The sequence below is a fragment of the Eptatretus burgeri genome, chromosome 14 (genome assembly GCF_056783735.1).
Source record: "Eptatretus burgeri isolate ZD-2024b chromosome 14, Ebu_testis_v1, whole genome shotgun sequence".
NCBI lineage: Eukaryota > Metazoa > Chordata > Myxini > Myxiniformes > Myxinidae > Eptatretus > Eptatretus burgeri.
Window position 1 is genome coordinate 60011575 of NC_140974.1, and position 16024 is coordinate 60027598.

Sequence of the window (16024 nt, forward strand, 5' to 3'; positions counted from 1 at the left end):
TCTTACCAAGCACTACTGCTTTCTTCATTTTTCAATATTGTGCTTCTGAGCACTTCCTTATTTGAGCGAAATACTGTAGGTCATGAAGAAAGTAAGACTCCGCCTAGCAGAGCCATGACTTGAATCAGATTCGATATCCTTTTGTGAAATGCTATATAATCTCCCTGAGGGAGACAGCAAGTTGGACATGTTGAACAGCATGCTTAATAGTCCAGTCATTTTAACTTTTAATTGGAACAAATTACAACAGAATTTTTTCCACCACAATGCATTTCTTTGAGGTCCCCAAAACAACATACTAAAAGTCCCAAAAAATCCTGATAGGGGAAAGACGGCTAATTTGCATAAATCCAAAATGGCCGCCAAAATTCAATAATTTGGTATAATGTGACTTGTAGAAGGGCAATTTGAATGTTTTAAAGTTCTAGAGTGGGGTTTTTGCCCTTGGGCTTTCATTTGGAAAAGGTTACAATTTGATTTGATGACAGGTTCATTTGCATATTAATTAGCATATTTTCAAAATGGCCGCCGAATGCATATGCTGATCCTATTATAGGCTGGTTTTAATTATAAATAATCTTTAAATTAATTTTTAGTTAAAGAAAATCTCTTTACTTCAGCAAATTATGGCACCAAAAGAGTTGCATGGCATGATGATATAAAGAGACCACTAGAAATAAGATATAATCATCTGATTTAAAGGGGAGCTTCAGTATATTGTGGGTAAGAGGGCGCTATAGCAATCATAATTATTTTCATTTAAATATGGGAAACTCTATGAAAACTAACAACAATCATTTCAAAGAAATTTCAACCAAAGAAGTGCGACACTGTTTTTACTTGAATTTAAAATTTTACAATTTTGTATATGTTATGAATGGATTCGGTGGTTACTGGATGATTAAATATCGAAGTATGGTGTGGAATGTACAACAGCAATCATATAAAAGGCATTGTAGAATCATCAGTCACCCTGTTATCATACAATATTTAACATGGACAGTGGGCATTAATAAAGCATCGATGTACATTGAAAGAACTCTTTATCAACTAAAATGTCACTTCTAATTAAGTATAAAAAAGTCAGTCACTGTTTTCTTTCTGAGTCATTCTTACATCAATTAAATGTATGCCCTGTACCTTGTTGAAAGACATGAAACCTGGGCTTGGTGTCCACATTTTATGAATTATTGCAATAAAAGGATTACAAAAATTATAATCTATTAATACCACATTTTATTTTTATTAATTCAAGCCACTTCTGATGCTCCCCTTGAAGTCCTGCCCCTGTAACTATACTTTGGTTTTTAGATTGCCCTTACTGTAGGATGTCTGTTCTTTACACCTCTTGTGCAGGTAATATCTATCAATTGTTACTTAAGTCTGGTGCTTCAGAATTCCTGCAGCTTATTCCTCTGCATTCTGGTGACGACATGTGCACCTGTTTGTGCTGCATTGAGTCTTGCAGCCACAGCATATGACATTCAGTAGTTCAGCTGGTGCTGGAGATTTGTCAGTCTGCTTAGGTAGATATTTACCATCTACGACATGCCAGCCCCATTCTCCTGGCTTCATAGTTCTGTTTGTTCCTTTCCACTGCATTATCTGGAAATAAACACGAAGGCTGTGATAAACGGCAGCTGCAGATGTTGGTGGCAAAGTTTGGGGCTCCACGTGAGATTTTCCCTTGGAGATTTTCTCACAAAACTTTCTGTAGCGTAGAGCGTCGAGTCGTTCATCTCCACCACCATACAGGGATACAAGTGCCTTTTCTCCAGCTACCACCAGCTCATCTTTTGCTGCTTCTACAGAGTTGAAGACCTCAGCTTGTTCACGGAATTTTGCTTTCTTTATCTCCTTTACAGCTAAGCCTTTCCCCAATCCAAATGGACGTGATGTCACATCGCAGCCGAGGAAGGCGTGAATGAAGAGGATATGATCACATATGTGAGGGCCTAGTGACCCCTTTGTTTGCTTGATGCACCATGATCTGGTTTGTTGTGGAGCTGATTTCTTTGACTCAGATCTCAAGAAAAGCTCGTGTGCATTCATTTCAGCATGATGAAGCAGAAGAACTAGCAAGTCTGTGTCATCTCCTATTACAACAGTATCCTTGCTTCTGGCAGATGCAACAGCTGTCTGCACGATAAGGACATCAGCATCGTCCTTCGCATGGTCAACGCTGCATCCTGCTCTTTCCAGTTTGTCACTTACAAAGCATATGAAGCGCTGCTTGTTGGCTTTGTTGTTCAGAAACTCCTCTTTCTTAGATTGGAGAACCATGCCACCTGTGAAGTGCACTTCAACTCCTGCACAATTTGCTGTTCTCCTAAGGTAGGTGGCATCTTTAATCGTTGGATCATCGCTATATCCATCAAACACAATGGCAGCAGGACCATATTTCTGTGTCACATATCTAACATATAGCTGGCTCACACTCTCAAAAGTAGATCCTCGAGGCCATGGCACTCTATGAAGCAATGCTCCGCCATCAAGAACGTACTGGACATCTCCGCTGGGTTTGCGTTGCTCTTCTGGCACAGCTTTCCAAAGGGTATCCGCAAGGACTGCCTTCTTTGGCTGCAGAGGGAGACAAGATGATTCAAACAATGCAGGGGGGTAACTACAGAGTTCATACTGGAACAGAGATGGCACATCTTGGTAGCGGCCTTGAACAGTAATCAGTCGCTGAAATAACAGCTGGGGATCTACAGTAACAGATTTACCCAAGACCTTTACAGTTGATCGTGATGCTAACGTGACTGCTTGGTCAGCTTTGCGGAATTTGAAAGCTTCTACAGATTTGCCCAACATTGAGGAGAGAACCTTTTCTCCAATTTCTCTTGATCTTTCAACGTTGACTCCTTCCTGGGCTGTCATGCCATTAGCTATGTTAAACAGTGACTCATTCTCAACAAAAGGGGACCTTTCTGTCAGGTAGTTGATAAGCTGAAAAAATACAATAAAAATATATTGAAATATTGAATTTGGTAGCCATCTTGGATTTATGCAAATTAGACGTCTTTCCCCTATAGGGATTTTTTGGGACTTTTAGTATGGTGTTCTAGGGACCTCAAAGAAATGCATTGTGGTGGAAAAAATTCTGTTGTAATTTGTTCCAAGTTTGGCCAAATATGAGGCTAAAATGACTGGCCTATAAGCTGGAGAACAAGCAAGGCGTTGAGTGTAGAACCTGAAACTATAACGTGAAGACCAAAAAGCTACCAAACTGTCTGTTGTAAGGGAGCAATATGTGTATCACTCTGAACTCTTGTTGGGAAGTGCCATTGATAAATAGATCAGGGCCTTACACTCCATCCCTTGTTTGGGGCTGGCAGGGGAGATGCAGGAAGCCTCACAAGACGAGAGCTAAACTCATTAGCCATGCATATGTTTGATTGAACCATGATGAAGTTAATTATGCTTTCCAAAAGTTGCCAGAAAAGAGTGTATGATGGGCAATCAAAAAAGGTGAGTCATTACAAGCAATTGAAAACATTTAAGCATCTTTGGAGGACATAACAAAGCATTTACAGAGTGTATCAACTAGGGACATTTCTGCTACAAGTGTTATGAAAGTAGGTATGAACTTTAGCCATTCAGTGTGGATACATCCTCTCTTTTTAATATGTACCCCCCCCCCCCCCCCGCTGTCAGATTATATGCCTCCAACAAGAAACCCAAACCTCATCTTCAAACCCTCTTCGGATATGTCATTTCGCTTATTCGGAGAACACATGGCACACATCGCATCCATCATATACCAGTTACGCTTCGTTTTAGTCTCATTATTTCCAGTTCAAATGAAACAAGGTGAACTTTTCAACCGATTTCTAACTACGATTGATTCTGAAAACTCTTCATTTCATTTGGAAGCTTTGAAATGATAAATATGCCTTCATTAAATTTTCCTACTCTTCCCATCCTACATTGTAGCAGTTCACTGTCTTTTCATTTGACTGACGGAATAGCCTGGAGGTATGTGCATTCACCTCTGAGCTGTCTTTGAATCTCAGTTCAGCTATAAACTGTCACCCTGGTGTTTTGCAAGCAGGGCAAGGCCTCAGTGTCTGTCTGCCGTTGCCTGAATTTGTGAAGACATTGCTTCAGCTACACAGCCATGCTTCAATAATTCTGCAACCAACAAGATGAATTCAGAATTAAATCGCAGTCCAATATGCACTCTCTAACAACAACTGTGTTGTCATGTCAGTCTCCATACCTTGCTGCAGTTTATTTTACTCACCATAACCTGTTCATCTATTCTCTTCCACTTCATTGTCACTGCATAATCTTTTCACTCTATCATCAGGCTCTTCCATGAGCCTTGATGGCCTGATCATAAACTTCACATTATCTTGTCATCAAATTGTCATCAGAATTTTGCTTTATCATATTCATATTCAGAGACAGAGTGGTTGCAGATATGTCAAATCAAGAAGATGTTGAATTATGCACACACACACACACACACACACAATAAATAAAATAACACACACACACACACACACACACACCACACACAGCACACACACACAGCACACACACACACACACACACACACACACACACACACACACACACACACACACACACACACACACACACACACACACACACCCACACACACACACACAAACAAACCCATAAAAAATAAATAAAAATAACAAACACACACACACACACACCACACAGCACACACAGCACACCCACAGCACACACACACACACACACACACACACACACACACACACACACACACACACACACACGCACACACACACACACACACACACACACACACACACACACACACACACACCAAACTCTGAGTTTTCATTGTTTTCAGCCCCAAGCCCAAAGGAACAAAGACAACAGCAGTGTATGCTTCAGCCAAAAATCTAAACGACAAACAAACATTATTGGAAGTTTTTGAATGAACATCCCCATGCAGAAAAATGTAATATAATCCAATCTTTTGCTCAAAAGAATGAAGAAACTTTTGGTTTCAAAGCTAAACTCAGCTTTAATGCGAAGGGGAATGAAAAATACCCCATTGTTCTCTGACTGCTGCCGAGGGTACAAGCCGCTAAATTGAACCATGAAAATTCATGTCTCGTGGAATCAGAATGAATGGACTAATCATTTAAAAATCACATCTCCAAAACTATCATGGTCTTACAGGAGCCATTACCATTGTGCAGTGTGTGTGTGTGTGTGTGTGTGTGTGTGTGTGTGTGTGTGTGTGTGTGTGTGTGTGTGTGTGTGTGTGTGTGTGTGTGTGTGTGTGTGTGTGTGTGTGTGTGTGTGTGTGTGTGTGTGTGTGTGTGAGATATGCATTTTCTCATTTCGCTGATGATTGAAAATTGTTCATGCTACGTTTCACATATGAATGAAGCAATGCCACAAATTCACTGGATAATGTCATATTCTGTCAATGGGCCAGCAGTTATGCTCTATTGGTTGATGCCACTATTATTTGCTTCTCAGGATTTCCGTGTGTTGTGGGAGCGTGTCGCACAAAGTTGGGAAGCGTACCGTGCCCGAATCCGTGAAACAACCCAACTCTTTGCACAGCTTGAAGAGATGCGTGCTATGAGGGTAGGTGAAAAAGAGCCTTGAGACAGACTTGTGAATACCAGTCTTACATCTATATATTACTAAAACTTTCATCTTGTATGTATGTGTGTATGTATGGATGTATGTATGTTTTTTTTTTTGTATACCTTGTCGAGGCTCGTGTGAGAGCTGACACACAACGCACAGCAAGGGGGGCATGAGACAAGAGGGGAGGGAGCGGGAAGGACAAAACAGTGGGGAACAGAGACATTAGGATATCTGTGGAAGGGAGAGGGATGGGATGGGGAACATGGGGAATAGAAGATGGACATTACAGGGACTTTCAGGAAGGAAAGCAGGGAATTTGAAGGAGGTGGGCTTGGGTGGATTATTGGGGGTAGAAAAGATCGAGGATTGGATGGGGGTGGTGGTGAACAGCTGTTTTGAAGGCCTGGAGGGAAGAATGGGAATGAATAGAGTGAGGGAGTTTATTCCAAAGGCGGGAAAAAAGAGGAATGAAAGAGTGAAGGTGAGCAGTGATTCGTGATTTTGGTAGTTTTACCAGAAGGGGGTTGTTGGCAGACCTTGAGCGCCCTGCGGAAATATGGTGGGGACAAATTGCAGAGAGAGCAGGGGGGGTGAGGCTGGAGAGGAGACGGTAGAAGACAGAAAGACCATCGACCTGCCTGCGGTGATTGAGTGAGAGGCCCAAGGACTCAGCCTCATTGCGGGAGATGCCAATGATCTGAAAAAAAAACATACATGTTCCCAAAATACAGCCAAAATGGTATAAGAAAGCGCAGAAATGTTAGGGCCATCTTACTCACTATTCACCTGCGGTGCGCAGTATCAAGTTTCATTCAAATCGGGCAACAACAAAAAATTATTTAAAAATAAATTACCGATTCAGTCAAGTACTCTTCGGGATTATTTGATCATTGCAAACAACCTCAGCGGTATAGTTCGCTGGAGTTATCTTCTTTTTTTTCTTGAAATGATTTTTTTCATCAACCGTTGTCACAACAGGTACCCAACGGGTTCACGGGTCATTTAGTACTATATATTTATTATGTATGCATGTAAAGAGGGCATGTTGAGAAAAGAAAGGAAGGGGAGTGGAGGATGATGGAGGAAGGCTAACAAAAGAAGTTGGGAAGGAGAAAAAAAATCAGTAAGAGAGAAGGAATGGAAGACGCATGCAAGGACAGTTTGGGGAGAGGGAAGCGGGTCGTTGAAGAATTGTGTTGGTGAGTCAAAAACTATAACATATTTGAATGTGATTATTTTACCAATAATTTAAATTATCTATACACTCATAAACTGAAAAATGTTAAAAAGGTTGGTGTTTCTTGGATTTTGTACAAGGTAGTACAAGGAACTTCAATGCAGGAGGAGGCCATGAGAGATTACGTTGATCAATCCCATGTAATCATGCCGACATCTTCATACTCTCCCATCGTCCATTGTACACTACTTACAGATACCTATCCATCTCAATTTTAACACTCTCCACTGATTCAACTGTCACTATCCTTGCAGGGAAATCATTCCATCTTTTCACCACTCTCTGAGTGAAAGACCCCTGCCCTACAACCATTCTAACTTTCCTCTTCTTTACCATTTAACTTTTCCCCCTGTGCTATCAGTTTCCAGGCATTCTGCTAAAAAAAACTCTTCTGTATTTATTTTCTTCATACCCTACATTATCTTAAACATCTCCATCAAATCCCCTCGTAACCACCTCCTTTCTCATGTCAAAAGTCCCGTCTCTTTCAAACCTTCCTCATAGTTTAGTCTAGATACGTCCAGGATCAATCAACTCGTAGCTGAATGCTGAACCCTCTCTATGGCAACTATTTCCTTCCTCAGATGCGGTGACCAAAACTGCACACAATATTCTAGATTTATCCAACCCTTCTTCCCATCCATGGTACACTAAATCCTATGGTGAGGCAGTTGAGCTCAAACAACTTGCCCTCTCTTAATGGAAGGCTATTCTGACTGAAGGCAATCTCACTGCATTTCAAAAAGTCCACAACAAGTGTGCGTCCAATCTCAGGAGAGAAAACAACATCTGTCCAACCTGAAAAATGACCTTTCAAACTTGTCTCTCTCCTCTAAAACTTGGTGGTGCATTGTTAACACTGTCTTTTGGGTATGCTCCTCTTCTATCCCTTTCCCTCTCTTCAAATGGCACCACAGTCGACTCTGCTCATGAGAAGGCCGAATGCCTTAATTCTGTGTTTGCTTTCAGATCTTGTGTCCCCAACCCCACACCCAGGATATCTATCCTTCCCTGCCACACCCAACTGCTCCTGGACTCTGTATCATTTGCACCTGAGAAAGGTATTTCACTCCTCAACTCTGACTCTGCTACTGGACCGATGGCACAAGCTCACTTGTCCTCAAAAACCTGCTCTGCTACTCTTTCACATCCTCTCTCTGTCCTTTCACCGTGTCACTTGCATTAGGTCATCTTCCATCTCATTGGAAATCTCCCAACATCACTGCACTACATAAAAAGGCACACAACTGATCCCCATAACTGCAGACCTATCAGCTTACTTGCAATCATCAGCAAGGTCATGGAATCCATCATCGCAGTTGATATTGTTACGAATTTGGAAATTCGATTGCACACAACATTCAGGTTCCTTTAGTCAGCTATGTCGATAAGTGCTTGTTCCCTAGATAGCTCACCTTTCATTGTTTAAATGTTCAGAAATCGATTGAATGCGCTGCGGATCGATTTCATAGTTAGGGAACGAACAATGGAGACATCCTCGCGACGAGGTGAGTCTGGTCGAGTCTTGCGAGGTAGAGGGGGCGAGTGCTGTGAATGGGTGCACGCGGAGCTTGGGGGGTATGGAGACCCCGGGAGTGCTTGAGGTAGCGCAAATCCCCAGCGTGGTCGTCCCGGTGTGTGTGGTTACGAGTGTGGCGCAATACGTGCTGGAAAGCACGCATTGCGTGAGTGAAAAGGTGTTTAAGGGGGAAGCGCCGTGTGTGAAAGCATCCGCGTGTGTGAGGTCGCGGTATGAAAGCGAAATGGCAGTTGGTATGCGAGAGGGCACAACCGCGTGTCCGAGTGTCATGGCGAGGTGTATGAGCATCGTGGCATGTGGAAGTTTGTGCGTGAGAGTGCGACGACGATGGTGCCTGATTGTGGACGAAGGGTGAGTAGCGGCCGTAGCTGCATTGGGGACTGTGCTGGGTTTGCACGGCAGCGCGCGCGGGGTCCGTGCCGTGCAACGCACAAGGCCGCCATGTGCGCGCCTGCGGGAGTGAAGCCCGGTCCGTAAACGCACGCGGTGGATTAGCCGATCCCGCGGATGGACAGAAGGTAGGCTGGATAATGGATTTGGACCAGACGGGTTCTCCACACAAGCCTGATTGTAAAGCTCCGACAAGCAGAGCACATGTGTTCGCGTGGGGAACCCCTCGAACGTGGGGCTTGCTTTGGAATGCGTAGTGACGTCGTGGCTGCATGGTTGAAATCCGGCAGAAGGGAATCCCTGCCGGATGTTACCGTCCAAGAAGGGACGAGGTGCGCGAAGCGCAAGCAGCTGCCATGACGTCACAGAAAAGAGCGGAGGTTGCGAGTTGCCATGCTGGTGGGTGCATGAAAAAAAAAGCAAGCCTCGCTTCTGGTGAACAGGATTCCTTGGGCAAGGGGTGGAAGACCCCCCTGTCTGGGGGCACAGGAAGCACTAGTAAGGGGGATGGGTTAGAGATAGTTAGACCGGCTTCATGGGGACATGGGTTGGTTGTTCCACATGGAGACCGTGGAATGGATTAGTTCGAGGGATTTTAGTTCAGATTTAGGAAATGGGAATTTTTTGGATTTTTGGAGACATGGACAGACTGGAAATGTGTCGTGGAGACGTAGTTTAGCTACGTAGAGTAAATGGAACATGCATTGATGTAAGGGATGACGAGGGAGCACGAGTTAGCTAGGGGATTTAGTTAGAAGGATGGCAGTATAGAGTGTTGGTGTGAGTTGTGAAATGGAAAGTGTATGAGGAATGAGTGTAGGACAGTGGGCCCAAGTGTGCGAGTGGAGTGAATGTGGTATGCATGGTGCGAATGACTGGTTGGGGGGAGGAGTGATTCCCACCCAAGTGACCGCGGGGTCAGTTTAATGTTCGCTAGTGGGTAGTCAAATTTACTAAAAGGAGGTCGTTTTGTTGTTGGTGTCAAGAGAAGGCACGGAACCCGTTTGGAGGGGTGCAAGAGTTCATGGACCGGCTGGGAGTGTGGCTGTGGAAAGTTGAGTATTTGTTTAGAGGGCACCCCGGGCACCGGACTAGTCGGCTAGAGTAGGCCAAGGGGCCAAGAGGGGCCGGGGTAGTGTAGTGGGCACGGGTGACCCGTCGGAAACGGGACTCGTCGCGCCAGAATGCCACGGGGGCAGTGTAGTGGGCACGGGCGACCTTCGGAAAGGGACCCGGGGCATCAACACACCACATGGGCATTGGAGGGGAGCAATGCCAGAGAGGGCAACCCCCGCGTTTACAGGGAGCAGCTAGGCTTGGAGGCAGCCTGCGGGCCTGGGGGTGCCATGGTTAGAGTTCGGCAGAGGGGGAGTTCCTGCCAGTTGAGCCACGCTGCCCAGCCAGGAAATTGTGCGAGGGCATGAATGAACATTTGAGGGCAAGGCCCAAATTTAAGACGGACACCAACACAGGTAACGGGAATCATGGTTTTTAGAACCAATAGTTTAAAGTGTGAGGTGTTTTTGGAAAGCCCCGGGATAGTTTCAGGTTAATGGATGTTAGGGTAGATAGGAGATTTACCGCTTCACACCATCCATCCCTTCGCTCGTTGTCGGCCACTGGATTCACCTTGGTAGATCGCTGAACTCTGAGGAGGCCATTCTGAGGCTTTGTTGGGCCTCGAGACAGGATGCTAGTCACTCCCTATTCCCCTCCAGAAAGGGAATGTAGGGGTTGGGAGTAGGCTAGGTTGACAGGATAGGTTAGCCGGACAATGACGATAAAGGGGGTTGGGGAAACAATTATAAAAGGGAAATAAAAATAATAAAAATAAAGAGGGGCAAAATTTTGTTGTGTTTTGTGGCAAATTAAGGGAGTGGGTATGGACAGAGACAGGCAAAGGCGATAGAGTGGGGGGAGACAGGAGGCGAGGTCCGAGCCCGCCTTCAGAGCGGCCGGCACCACCGCACTCACTCCAGACCTGATGGAACCACACCAAAGGCCGGCCAGCTTCACCTGCCGCCTGTTGTGCTGCAGCGGCCTGTTCTGCATGTGCTTGCCTTGCCATGCCTAGTTTGCCTGCCTCTGCCATGACCCCATGCCTGCTAGCCCTTGTTTGCGTTTGCCCCTGTGTCCATCCATCACCATGTGCGCCAGGACCATCCAGTTTTGCAAGGACTGCCCTGCAGGCATCCATCATGCATCCATCATGATGGATCCATCATGTGCATCCGTGCATCCACCCGTGCATCCATCATGCTCATTTGTGTTTTTGCTACCATCTCCATCCATTCCCCTGCATCAATGGACTTTGAAATGACTTTTGCCTTTCCTCTTTCACAGATCACAAGTCCTGGGCCATGGTTTAGTTATGGATAAGTCACATGAAAATTGTAAATACGTGGAACCCCACCTGCATGTTTGTTTTAGCGCCGGCAATTTTAGTTAAGTTGTCCGAATGAGTCAGAGTTTGTTTAGGTAGTTACGCAGCGCATTAGGTTATTTATTTTTGGGACACATATAAAGAAATATCGCACTCAGGGATCCGAAGGTAGAACGTACTAGGGGAAAACTTACACATGCTGGTCACACGAAAATTTGACGACTCGGGACGAGTCTGTAAAAAAGGGAGGGGGTAGTGTTACGAATTTGGGAATTTGATTGCACACAACATACAGGTTCCTTTAGTCAGCTATGTCGATAAGTGCTTGTTCCCTCGATAGCTCACCTTTCATTGTTTAAATGTTCAGAAATCGATTGGATGCGCTGCGGATCGATTTAATAGTTAGGGAACGAACAATGGAGACATCCCTCCCCCTGTTCTGCGAAGAGCAAGAACCACCCTGCCGTCTCGTGACTCATGATGTCAACAACTCCCTCCCACCCGTGGCTGAGTGGGGAATGGAGCACGAGGGCATGAGTCACGCCGGGATCGGGGGAAGGGTGGGAGAAGGATAAGGACGAGATCCTTTTTTTGTTCTTGGTTAGTAAGCTTTTTGCTTCGGCAGAGAGTAGTCGTTCAGCAGACCTTCGGGTCCTGTTTGGCTTGGGTTAGGGTTGAGGCCTTCAGAAGCTTTTTGCTTTGGCTGGCTCAGTGAGCTTCGTCTGAGGCCTGGCTCGGGAGGAGGCTTTTTGGAGGCTCTTTGCTTTGACGGTTCCATGAGCTTCGGCTTCTGCTTGGCTCGGGAGAGCTATTTGCTTCAAGCTGCCCTGTTTGGAAGGAAGTTAAGCCGGTCGCTCGGCTCAAGCTGCGAGTGGTGGCTTCTTCTTCTCGGTTCGTGGAGCTCTTTTTTCTCAATTTTGGTTCCCGGCTTGGTGCGAATCATCGACCTCTTCGTGGAGGTGGTTCCTCGGGGAAGCGACGCATCGATGGGAAGGATCGGCGCCTCGTCTCACCAGTACGTGTTGAGAAGCGTGGGAGGTAGTTCCTCGGGGAAGCGACGCATCGACGGGAAGGATCGGCACCTCATCTCACCAGCACGTGTTGAGAAGCGCGGGAGGATTCGCGGGAGCTCGGGGAGGATCGCGGCTCGGCGATTGGATCCAGCTCGCTCTCGCTGGAGCCCGGGTCCGAATCACTTGAAGACCACACAAGGTGGAGAGGTTCGAGATAGGTTCTGGGTTTCAGCTCACCTGTCCTCCGAGCTGGAGCTTGTTATTAAGGGCCTCTGCCACCATTTCTTGGGCGTGTGTGTGTGTGTGTGTGTGTGCGTACATGTGGCCGTGGGCCCGTCTAATAAGTAGGAACTGCTGTTAAGTGCAAGTGACTGTACATAATAAGTAGACGGTTGTAGTTCTTTTGTCGTGCTTTAGTTGCTTGTATAGGTGCATACGTGTTTTGCCTTGTTTAATTGCATATGTGCTTTATTATAATAAATGTCCTTGTGTGAATGTAAACCTGTTCGTTGCGTCCATTCCCTCATTGAACTGCTCCATCTTGCACTCGGAATATAGTTGGTTTTTAAATAGCCCGTAAAGTCATCGGGTCCGGCGAGGTCTGGCGATAATACCCGCTCAGTTATCCCAGAACAGAACGGACCGCTTAAGTGGTTCGTGTCCAAGCAGGCCTTCGCCGAGGTACGGTCCCTCGGTAGGTTACCCGCATGGGTACTTAAGTATTTCGATATTCGGCGATTGACCCTATTTTGCGCGGGTAGAATATGGACTGGGCCATGGTTGGATTAAAAACCCATCCGTGACTGGTTTCTGGCATTGTTCCAGAAAGTCACGACTGGATTGTCCGTTCGGTGGGCGAAGCGACCGCTATTGGTTAGACGTGGTCGTTCGCACGCTGACGGGCGGGAAATCTACAACAATATGTAATCCTTCCTTTTCTCCAACAACATCATCTCAGATCACCAATTTGGTTTCAAACATGCTGCTTCTACTCACACAATAATCGAAGGAGGCCCTCAATGTCTGACATGAGATCAGGGCCATCTCTCTGGACATATCTGGAACCCTGCCTTATTCTCCAAGCTCTCCATCTATGTCACCCAAGACCAACTCCACACTTGTCTTCCTGACTTCCTCTCCTCTCTTAGCCAACGTGTGGCTCTCAACGGAATTCTTTCATATCCTCTCCCTGTCAAGACTGGGTCGATTTGCCATTTGTCTCTTGGCCAACCCAGGCAAAAATTCCTTTCCTGTAGTAATTCCCTGCAGACTACTGTAGTAGGACCTGTTCCCAACAATAGTATATAAGAGTACGACTCTCATATACCTACAGTTCTAACTTTAGCATTTTTGCCTGAGAATGACTCCACTCTCTGCCGTGACATCTTTCAGACAGACAGGCTGCAGCCTCTTCGATCTCTTCAGACCTTGAAAAAAAATCACAAGCTGGTCAAACACTTGGAATATTTCTTTCAATCCTGACAAATCTCACACTCTCACTCCCTCTCTCCAAAAGGACCATCTCGCAAACCATCCTATCTAATTTCTTAACAATCCTCTTGAGGAAGTTCAGTCATTCAAACTACCGGGTCTCACTATCAGCCATGATCCTCTTTAGGCAAACCACATTTCAAAGTTGGCTTCCAAAGTCACCCACCAACTGGGCATCCTTCATCGTGCAAAGTCCTTCATTGGCACACCTGAACTCCTATCCACCTACAAAGCTTTCATCTGCAGCTTGATGGAGTGCTGCTCTCCCCTCTGGGCTGGTGCCCCCCACTTCACATTTTACTCAGCTTGACGCTGTGGAAACTAAGGCCTTTAAGATTATTGGAATCTACGATGATGAAGCTGAATTTATCACTTTGCCATCACAGACAGGTTGGTAGTCTCTGTCTTATACCACCTCCTTTCCGGTCTTGCACCCTCTGCTCTTTCCGTGTCTTGTCCCCCCCCCCCCGCCCTTTCTGGGTTCTTCAGGGCACACACGGTGGTCCACCATCAACCCCTTCTGGTGAAACTACCTAAATCCAGGATCACTACTCACCTCCACTCATTTGTTCCTCTTTTTCCTGCTTGTGGAACCAAGTTCCACCTTCTCTTAAATCTCATTCTTCCCTCCAGGTCTTCAAGATAGCTGTTCACTACCATCTCAGATCATCCCTCATCCAAAACCATGATCTTTGCTACCATTGTTAACCCTCCCTCATACTCCACCTACTTCCAAGTTTTCAGTCTTCCCTCTGAGAGTTTCCTTCTGTATCCATCTTGTTCACCCCATGTATCCTCTCCTGCCTCCCCTCCCCCCAATTCCTCCCCACACCCTTTGTTTGTCCAAGTCTGCCTCTATCTTGGTCTTCAACTCTGCTGTTGGTGTTTCCCTTCTCTCTCAACTGTTCTTTTTGTGCTGTTGTGTCCTGATCCGTTCAGTGTACTACTGCTGGTCCTTCCACGAGCCTCAACTATGTATACAAAAAAATGAGGCCTTACTAAATTACTAAACTGTGTTAAAACTACCTCCGATTTATAACTTATCCACCTATGAATATAACCTAAAACCCTGTTTGCTTTACCTATAGTTGCCTGGCACCGTGCTATCTTCTTACCCCTAAATCTCTTACCACCCCCACATCCTTCTCCTGTGTCATATGCTCTAATATTGCCCCCTGCATCATGTAATCTCTATTTTTATTATCCTTACCCATCCCCAGCACCCTACATTCCTGATGATGAACTGCATCTACAAATATTTTGCCCATTTCATTAAAGTATCTCGACTATGCTGAATCTGATCAACCCCCTCTCCACCAACTGAAGTTAGTCACAAAAAAGAATAGCCTTACCCCTAAACTTAGTGTCACTGCATATTTGGAAAGCTGACTCTTGACAGCATTGTCTAAATCATTGATAATAAATTGTGAATAATAATGGTCTTAGAACTGATACACGAGGTACCCCACTACTTATATCCTCCCAGTCGGATATCGTCCCACTGACAGCCACATTTTGCTTGCTTTCACTAAACCAGTTTCCAATTCAATTGGCTACTCCACCAGCTACTCCACAAGCCCTCACTAACATATTTTTGAGTATCGCATTCGTAAAACCTCTTGAATGCCCCATGTAAACAATTTGCCGGTATAATGATAGTCACACAACATCAGCAACTCACACCAAATGGTAGTTTTGGTCCATCACACTTGTGCAACCATACCGATACGTGGGACTGTGACCACCATGACAGGTCATTGCTCCATCTTCTTTCGTCATTCTCGGGAAAGTTCCACTAATGTGGTGATTAAAAAGTATGAAATTATTCGGACCCGATAATTACTGCAGAGTTTCAAACATTCAGAGTTGCACGTAGTGGCAGCCATCAAATTCGTTGGCAATCAGTGATCTTTTTATTATGAATGTTGCAACCTTGCTTGGATAATTGCATGAAACTTTTTAGAATGGGAGGGAAGTATAATACATGAAAGTTTTCAAAAATTTATGACCTTACCAAAGTTGTGCCAAATTTTTCTACGACACCAACTAGTTTTGGTTGATTTTGCTCTGTTCGAGCCTCAAATTTTGCATAACAGTTCCTAATTTGGAGGTTTTATTAAATGTTATTCCGAGTAGATATTTACAACCGATAGTCATTGTTATTCATCAGATATCAAAGGCATTTGGAGAGTGTACAGAGAGGCTGGTCAAAGCTTCCTTCCTCACACCCAGAGAAATTTGGATTTTCATGGACAATGAAGCCATGGTGAGTGAAATTACAAAGTACATCAGACACACATTATAACTATGTCTTCATTGGTTCATAACTTCACCTCCACAATTTATGTCAGACACCTTCCTCA

General features: G+C 45.1%; 1 protein-coding gene across 13 annotated transcripts in view; it reads left to right on the forward strand.

Annotated features, from left to right (window-relative positions):
* CCDC180 (coiled-coil domain containing 180) overlaps nucleotides 1–16024 on the forward strand; it is a 119836-nt gene that overhangs the window by 11452 nt on the left and 92360 nt on the right. For 10 of the 13 annotated variants that reach the window (XR_015051289.1, XR_015051290.1, XM_085855106.1 and 7 more), the window contains 2 exons: nucleotides 5491–5601; nucleotides 15832–15927. Coding sequence is in view for 9 of the 13 variants with exons in the window: in XM_085855106.1 (XP_085711232.1) it covers nucleotides 5491–5601; nucleotides 15832–15927 (207 nt within the window). In the remaining 4 variants the exon portion in view is untranslated. Of the gene's footprint in view, nucleotides 1–5486; nucleotides 5602–11261; nucleotides 15928–16024 lie in introns of those variants that run through there. The other 3 variants (XM_085855107.1, XM_085855116.1, XM_085855115.1) reach the window with 3 other exon arrangements.